This window comes from Onychostoma macrolepis, chromosome 10, assembly GCF_012432095.1.
Source record: "Onychostoma macrolepis isolate SWU-2019 chromosome 10, ASM1243209v1, whole genome shotgun sequence".
NCBI classification, from domain to species: domain Eukaryota; kingdom Metazoa; phylum Chordata; class Actinopteri; order Cypriniformes; family Cyprinidae; genus Onychostoma; species Onychostoma macrolepis.
Genome location: NC_081164.1, coordinates 9,345,256 through 9,354,733, shown reverse-complemented (window position 1 = coordinate 9,354,733; position 9,478 = coordinate 9,345,256). Strand labels below are relative to the sequence as shown.

The window sequence follows — 9,478 nt, the reverse complement described above, 5'->3', positions numbered from 1 at the left end:
CGATCTCTGTTCAACTGCCCTGACAGACAAAATAAAGCCATGAAGCTTATTTGATCGAGCTGTAGCACATCTGAGAAGAATTCGCTGACTAATGTATCTGTCAGTCTCTCTGGCTAATGCACTTCAGGCTGTCCTCAGGTCAGCCGAGACAGCAGTGATTTAAAGGATCACAGAGTGAGCAAGGTGACTCTCTGAGTTTCAAGTGTCCCAGTACTGGACTCTCAAATGGCCTGGTACTTGAAACACTCTCCTTCATAGAGTTCCCTCCCAGCTTACACACTTACTCTTCTAGAGTCTTTCATTTCTCTAAGTGTGCTCCGGTCTTATAGTCTGCTCTGTCAAAAGCCGAAAGTGCAGGACAGCCTCATCTGGAGGACTGAAATTCTCAGAGTGTTTTAACAATGCAGTTTGGTTGCTGTAGATTAACTGAGTCTGACTGATGTCTGGTTATATCGAGCAACAGCTTTCCCTAGGGCAACAATACACGGATATATGCTGCCAGTCTGCAGTGCCAGAAAGAAACCAATTTATTTGAACTGATATAACCACAACAAGCAGGGCTGAAACAAAAATCAACCAAGTTTGATTAGTACTAGAGTTATCTGAACAAACCTCAAGCCTTAGTATTAAACGTATTAAACTAAACTTGCACTGTCTGTGCCTCAAATCCACAAGGTTTGTTGAGGGTGATCAGACTTACAATTTTCACTGAAATTGGGTGAAAAAATCCAATAGCATTGAGTAGGGACAGTAAACATAACAACAACCCAGAACTCCCTAGCAATCATAGCAACAACTTAATATCTAAGCAGTCAGATTTGCATTATTTCTGAATCTCCGTGAAGAATTCACATGTTGTTTGCACAATCAATATGTTTTGTTTGCTATTTAATTTTGGTTCTGGCTCAAATGATCATTTACCTGTAACAAAGCTTTGCTACTCACTCTGACCGGCTGAAGCTTGTTATCAAGGTTGCAAGCAGTGTATTTGTGTCAGAGATGTCAATGAATATAATCATCTTTATGCCATGGCTTGACATACTCAGTTAAGCAGGATTGTCAAATAATCAATTTTTCCCGCACACTTCATTTTCTGCCAAATGGTTTGCAGCAATTCCGACTGAATTGCTTAAGGTCTTTTTTTTTTATTCTTCATATGACGTAAAGAGTTTCATTGACATTGGAGATGACAAGCAGTTTCACTTGACTGAGCTGGTTAATGATTTTTCACATTCGCATTCAAAGCCAAATTTAACGGCAAGTCACCTGCTGAGGTCTTCAAGGAGGAACAACGGAAAGCCAATATTACATGATTAATTTATGTTCACCTTTTGAACACCAGGCGCAGTTACAACGGAATGCAGCAATCACAAAATATTTATTTGCTTTCTCAACTTGTTTCTGAAGTGGTGCTCCACACCTAAAAAAAAAAATTAATTATAGTGCATCTCTAAAGTGGATGCTGGCCTTTTTTAGAGTGTTTTGATAACATGAGGAAGTGTGTGCATGTTTTTAGATTGTATTAATGGCTCTTGGAAGTAGGCCAACATTTGTTCAATTCACCAATTGGCAGGAGAAACTCATGTAATGTTTTTAATAACCTTCTGATGTCTCTCATAGGCCCACTTCCTTAGATCATTAAAAGTGCCTATGGAGAGACCAGGGAATTTTGTAAATTGTAACATGGTCAGTTTAACCAATTAGAAATGAGCTACAAGGGTTTCTGAGTAAAAATGGATTTGAATGACTATATAACCATTTAACATTTGAATTGTAATTGATCATAAAGTGTAGTGTGTAAGCATGTATGCATGTATACATGCATAACCCGAATTCCGGAAATGTTGGGACGTTTTTTTTTTATTTGAATAAAATGAAAACAAAGAATTACAAATCACATGAGCCAATATTTTATTCACAATAGAAGAGATCACAAATGTTTAAACTGAGAAATTTTACAATTTTATGCACAAAATGAGCTCATTTCAAATTTGATGCCTGCTACAGGTCTCAAAATAGTTGGGACGGGGGCACATTTACTATAGTGAAGCATCTTGTCTTCTTTTCAAAACAGTATGAAGACGTCTGGGCATCGAGGTTATGAGTTTCGGTGTTGGAATTTGGTCCCATTCTTGCCTGATATAGGTTTCCAGCTGCTGAAGAGTTTGTGGTCGTCTTTGACGTATTTCTTTTGTTCAATGATGCGCCAAATGTTCTCTATCGTGAAGGATCTGGACTGCAGGCAGGCCAATTCAGCACCCGGGACTCTTCTACTATGAAGCCATGCTGTTGTAATAGCTGCAATATGTGGTTTTGCCTTGTCCTGCTGAATGCCTATGTTGCTCTAAAACCTTTATATACACCTTTCAGCATTCATAGTGTCTTCAAAAAAATGCTACCTGCCCATACCGTATACACCCACTTATGCACCCCCATACCATCAGAAATACAGGCTTTTGAACTGAACGTGGATAACACGCTGGAAAGTCTCCCTCCTCTTTAGCCTGAAGGACACAGCGTCTTTCCAACAAAAATGTCAAATTTGGACTTGTCTGACCATAGAACACTTTTCCACTTTGAAACAGTCCATTTTAAATGAGCTTTGGCTCACAGGACACGACGGCGCTTCTGGACCATGTTCACATATGGCTTCCTTTTTGCATGATAGAGCTTTAGTTGGCATCTGCAGATGGCACGGCGGATTGTATTTAACAACAGTGGTTTCTGGAAGTATTCCTGGGCCCATTTAGTAATGTCAATGACAGAATCATGCCGATGAGTGATGATTCGTCTGAGGGCGGAAGACTACCAATCGGTCTTCTGAATCTTTTGATGAGGTTATGCACTGTAGATGATGAGATTTGCAAAGCCTTTGCAATTTGACGTTGAGGAATGTTGTTTCACAGATTGGAAAGCCTCTGCCCATCTTTACTTCTGAGAGACTCTGCCTCTCAAAGACATCCCTTTTATAGCTAATCATGTTACAGACCTGATGTCAATTAACTTAATTAGTTGCTAGATGTTTTCCCAGCTAAATCTTTTCAAAAGATTGCCCTGTGCCAACTTTTATGAGACCTGTAGCAGGCATCAAATTTGAAATGAGCTCATTTAGTGGATAAAAGTGTAAAATTTCTCCGTTTAAACATTTGTTATGTTCTCTATGTTCTAATGTGAATAAAATATTGGTTCATGTGATTTGAAAGTTTTTTAGTTTTCATTTTATTCAAATTTAAAAAAGTCCCAACATTTCTGGAATTCGGGTTGTGTATATTATATATATATATATATATATATATATATATATATATATATATATATGAAGAGTTCAGGTGCAAAAGCCTCTAAATGCCATCTGAAATTTTCATCTAAAATGAGCATTTTTATTAGGCTGCTATGTTTAGGTTCCGTAATTTTTCCCTAATAGCAATGTATAGGTCCTTTTCTATGCAATTAAAGTGAAATAACTGAACATAAATATAGGAGCCTGATAAAAAATGCTAATTTTAGAAGAAAATTTCAGATGGCATTTAGAGGCTTTTGCATCTGAACTCTTTATATATATATATATATATATATGCCAACACAAAATTCTTTGATACTATTTTTACTTTTAAATTAAAGCTACTTTTAAAAAGCAGACATATATTGGAATATGCTATTAAAGTTGCAGACACACGGTGCAAGAAAACACAGAGGAACAGACACTGAAATGAAAGTTCTACTAATAAGGAGCCAAGTTTGAGATAGTAGGGTAAATTAATTTTCTAGGGGACATGCAGGAAAATTAAAAAACCATTGCTAAATAACTCAACAACATATTATTAAATGACTAAGCAATACGACAAACGGCCTGAGGATATGCAGCCAATTCAAGATTTTGAAACTAACCGAAGCATTGCACTTCAAATGCACAGTCACATTTCTTGAGCAAATGAAAACAGCCGATTCTTGTAATCCTGTGGAAGCCTATCCAAACAGCTTCATAAGCAATACCTCACTGAAGGAGGGACTTCTCAGCGCCTGCGTAGGTGAGTGAGTGAGTGAGTGCCTACTTCACAGTTACTTAGAGCCTGGGACTACACTTCCACTTATTCCTCCGGATTTTCAAATTGGTATTTGCAAGAGGGAAAACAATCACGTAGATCTCACGCGCACTCGATCCGCTCCAGACGCCATGAAGAATCCCGTGTACTGGGTCGTCCTGGCTGGAATATCCATCGCTTTGATTCAACAAGGTAAGATGAATATTTTCGGGAGATTTAAATACTATCCGGAAAGTGTTTTTTTTTTGGAAGGAAAATCATTGGCTTTGAGCGGAGATTGTTGTACGCGTCTCGTGTTGGACGCGCTCGCAATCAGTGAAGACAAGTGAAACTCTGTGGCGTTTTATGCGGTTTCAGACTGTTACGATGGGCATAATTATGTTTGGCTTTTGATGTATTTTCAGCGTTTTAGACGCAGGATTGGTGGTTTGACTTTATATTCGCGTTTGAAAGTTTTGTGAAAAGCGCACTGGAGATGGTGAGGGGACGCGGTCCTTCCAAACGCGGGCACTTGTTTCACATCTGCGTGACTGCGCAACAGTGTAATGAGTGAGTTTGGAGAGCAGCTCCCATCGTAGTGTCTGTTCAACTGGTTTAAGTTGGTTGCAGAGATATACTGTGTTTTGTTTGGCTGAGTTAAGACGGATTAATCTGCCGAGTCAATGAACCCGTGCTTAACATTTCCCCTGTCAGAAGGACGCGTTAGTTGTCTCTCTTGCGTGTTGGAGTGAGATGTGTTTGCTGTTGATGCATGATTTGATGAAGAAATGATAATAATCATTTGATTGGCTATACGAGGGAAACATCATTAAAAATGTAAAATTATGTCATTATTTAGCATACTTACCCTCATGTCTGTCGGAACCCACATAAGGAGAAAAGCTGGAACGTCATTTTGTCCGCCTTTTCCAGGCGAAGAGCGTAAAAATGTAAAAAAAAAAAAAAAAAAAAAAAATATATATATATATAAAATAAAAGTAGTCTATATGTCTCATATGTTATAATTAAAGACTTCATAACTCTTTTGATACCGACTTCTGTACAGTAGCTCTCAGGGAATGTTAACAACAGTGATTACCGATCTCGCGACTTGGATCTTTTTTAAGGAATCAGTTTATCCAATTCAACCAGTTCATTTAAAAGATCCAAATTGTTTGTTCATTGTTTGTTCAGATTTGATTCATAAATACAAAATGTCCCAAATGGCCTCATGGTCATCCTCTGAGGCCCTGTCCCAAATCACACCCTAAACCCTTGCGGTCTTCCTCACTTGTGCGGAACCCTCGGGAAGTCCATATTTTCATGGCGTATTGCCACTTTGACTGTTGGGTAGAAGTCTGCTGGGAAGCTCGCCTGCAGAAGTGTGCAAAGGGGGTGCTTACTAACACCATTCAGAAAACTAAAATGACAAATGGGAAACCCTACGGTCTTGTGGACTTAAAGGTCACATGGATGCGGAAGCTTTTGTAAGACCGCAAGTGCAAATGAAGTGTGCCATTTGGGACACGGCCTCAGTCCACACTTTTGTAACTTAATTCTGCTTTGACTGTTGGGTAGAAGTCCGTTACGGAACTCGCCTCAGTTCAGGCTTGGCAAAAGTGCACAAAAAGCAAAAATGACGAATGGGACACCCATGCGAATAAAGTGTGTTGATTTTTGACAGGGCCTTCATGTGCACTTGCTGTCTTTGTAGACTTACAATGGCTGCCAAGTGTGCATGTCAGTTAAGTCCATAGGGTGTCCCATTTGGCATTTAATGATATGAATTCAACCAGATTAGACATGAAATGGAAATCTGTCTGTTTTCTAAATGTATCTTATCGCTTATAAAATTATTACGCTTTGGTAACATATGACTTCTTCCATCATTTCATCCACTTTAACTTCGCTCCTTACTTAAAACAACAAGCTAACATTCACATCTGCCTTCATCCCTGCCATCCATTTTTTTCTTTTTTTTTGATAATCTTTTTCGTTCGGATGTGTCGCAATACAGAAGAAAAGATCTGTCACTACATTGCAACTTCAACATCTCATTAGAGTTGATGATTTGCCTTTTATTAACTTAAATTAGATTTTTTTTTCACTACACAAAGCTATTGTATGACTTCAGAAGTCTTTGAGTGCACAATATGAACGTATTATAAAGTGGTCCATGCATGTTATTTTTTTTAAGGCTTACATCTTCAGTGACCATTTTATAAATGTAAATGAAAAACAGTGGCTATTACATTGGTCTTACTTTTTCTTTTTTTCTCCAATGAGAAAGAAAATCAGTTGACATGAGGGTGAGTAAGACATAACTGAATTTTTATTTGTACAGGTAGGTGCAGTATCCCTTTAATATTGATTGGTCTAGCCCACAATGCTGTGTTCAAGGATATATATATATTTTTTAATGGAAGTGGTGACTTTGAGGGCAAATGAAAATCAAAAAAAGTGGCAAGCACTCTTTTCAGACTGGTTCTCAAGTGCTCGTAACAGAATTCACATACTCCACAACTGACCGTGACATGTCCCTCTTAAAAAATGTTATGTATCCAAAGCAAATACTTTTCCGAATAGCCCCCACTGTCTGCACAAACAGCTTCCACTAGTGTAGAATTAGACTTGTTGTGTTTAATGGAGGTTGTCAGGGGTTAAGAGTGTTTTTTTGGGACAGAGGGAGGGAGAGAGAAGATGTCATTGGTTGCCAGTAAGTTGCCAGGAAGCTACAGACTCCCCTGCAGTGTCCAAGCCAGCATCCCTCCAGGCCTGAACTGTCCATTGAACCCCCTGTCACTTTTCTAACTCTCTCTCAGCCAAGGCAGGAATTATATGTCATTAAATTGAAATTTGGTGCCACAGCTGTGGTCCAGCTTCACACAGAGAGAATGGAGTACAGTGATTTAACAGAGAGAACTTCCTTTTGAAATAGACTTCAGGATCATTGCTCAAGAAGAATTCAACTCATGAAGTTTAATCAGTGGCTGACACAGCAGAGCATGAGGAGCAGACATCTTTACACATTGAAAACAGACTCTACAATAGTTGTAATTCAGATAAATTGAAGTCTTGGGCTGGATGATATATTTGAAATGATTTCACTGACCATATGAAATTAATCAACATAATGAATGTCAAGGGATTTTTATTTGGCCATTAAGTTTCCGTAAGTTGTCATTACACAAGTACAAATTTGCATTTGTAATTGCAATTTTGTGAAAAAAATGCCATAACTCATAGTAGCCACGTTCTTATGAACTATTCTATTTTATATACAGTATGGTTGTGTGTTCACTGAAATGTCCAACAAGAAGCGCCCTTTTTAACCAGGTGATGCGCCAATTTTACAACAACAACAAAAAAAATATGCAATGTTGGGCGCTACATACACTTATATTATTATAATTACTTAACAATCACACTGTTTTCAGAGAAACGGGTTATCAGGCTATTTATAGTTAAATGCTGTTTTTAACCATTTGTTGTTATATGTCAAATTGAAATGAAAATGATTAAATATTTAATATTTTTATACTAAATTTCATTGGTAAATTTAATTTTTTTTTTTTTTTTTTTTTTTTTTTAGTAAAAATGCTGTGGAAAACTTTTTTTAAACTAGATTTTTACTGTGTTTTAGTTTTTTAAACGTTTAAAATCTGTTTGGCAATAATGGCAATTTGGTTCAAGTGGTTCAAAAGAGTGCTGTCAAAAGATGCTTAAATAAAATATATATATATATATATATATATATATATATATATATATATATATTGCTTTTGTCTTAATTAGGATATGCAAAATGTGGTCACCCTTTTTTAAGAGGTGTTCTGAAAAACCTTGAGAGATTACGTAACGTAATAACATGCTCTTTAGTCTGAAGACACCCTTTATTATGATATCAAATGCAGCTTCATCTATCCAAAGTGATACAGTCCTGCTGAGTCTCAGCATGATGTGTTATTACGCAAATTAGACACATTAGGTGTCGATGACGACACAAAGTGGTGCTGATTTTAGGCAAGTTGCAAAATTACCTCTTTGCTAATTTGATCAAAAGGACAAGAGGACTCTCGCATTTCATCAAGTGGTAAAATTAAATTGTGTGTGTGTTGCCATTATTTTGACGTAGCCTTTAGGGCCAAAATTACTCCATTTGCCATTGTGCTTTTCATTTGCAATTACTTGGAGAGAATGTGATGTTGTGTTTATTGAAATGTGTTTTCCTTAATAAGTACACAAAACGACTCATTCAAACAAACTAATTTGGAAATCTCCACATCTGCAGGGAGTGCTGTGAAGCTGCAGTAATTTTGGTTGTGAATAAGAATAAAACTTGGATTATGAAATGTACAACAGTTATGCGTCAAACCAATTTCCCATCTGGTTTTAGATTTTGCATGTTTGTCTAAGTAAATCATGCCTAAAATTGAGTTGGCAATGGCTATTAAGTAGCTTTGGAGATCAATTCGGACCCTCTGACTTTTCAATAAGCATTAAACTTTCACAAGTAATGAAAAATATTACAAAGTAGCCTTCATATATGTTCAAATGTGGCCCCAGCACTGTTCATTAAATATTTGCTGCAACAATGTGAGAAGATTCTGTCATGCACTGTGCTCCTTCACAAAAGCTGTTGTAAAGAAGTTCAGCATTGTGTCCAGTGAATGATTCTGTGAAGTATGAATGACCCAGAGGTTTAGATTAGGACTTGGTGCAGTGAACATCCATAGATGTGGCTATTCATGGGTTGTCACGTCTGAAGAATGCAGCCTTCATAAGTTGGCAGTCCAATATTGCGGTCTCTATGTAACCAGCATGTCAAACAAAATGCAATTGAAAAACTTTTGACATTTCAAATATTCGCTCAGGAACAATCAAGTGATTGTTCAAAGCCTTGAACATCTTAATACTAGGAATCCTGGAAGAAACGGCATTTTCTGGTCTATATTTATGTCTTGTACAGAGTGTCCAAAATGGTATGTTTAGGGTTTGAGTTCTGAGACATTAATGACCGTTTCTTTTCATGTTTCTGGAGTCCCACTGTTCTGAAGCTAATAAGACCTGTTTTATCCAGTGCTTTGTTACTTTGGAATCTCTTTCGAAATGCCATATGGCTGGAACATACATGCTCTTTCTCTTGAAGCATTAATAAACCTGTCAAACTCATCTCTGCTGCAATCACAAAAGCAGAATTTTTTAACGCTGTCTGAGAAGCTGACCAGGTTTACGTTGCACTGCAAGTTGTGTTCTGTGTGTAAATGTGTATGTGACAAAAAAATGTTAATACTGAATCTGGGTCTTATTAGCGTGGTTATAGAGACTTCACTGGCAGAGGTCACACATGGCTTGAAACCTAAAATATGAGATATACCAGCACTGTTTTCTCAAATGACTCTAAAGTTATATATAACAAAAAATATATGAAAATATCCTTGTACATATTAGTAATT

General features: G+C 37.3%; 1 protein-coding gene across 1 annotated transcript in view; it reads left to right on the top strand.

The window, feature by feature from the left end:
* Positions 1-3,998: 3,998 nt before the first annotated feature.
* Positions 3,999-9,478, top strand: part of ntm (neurotrimin) — a 318,851-nt gene continuing 313,371 nt past the window's right edge. The window contains 1 exon segment of the mRNA XM_058788959.1: positions 3,999-4,235. Within this exon segment, the coding sequence (XP_058644942.1) occupies positions 4,175-4,235 (61 nt within the window). The 5' untranslated portion in view covers positions 3,999-4,174.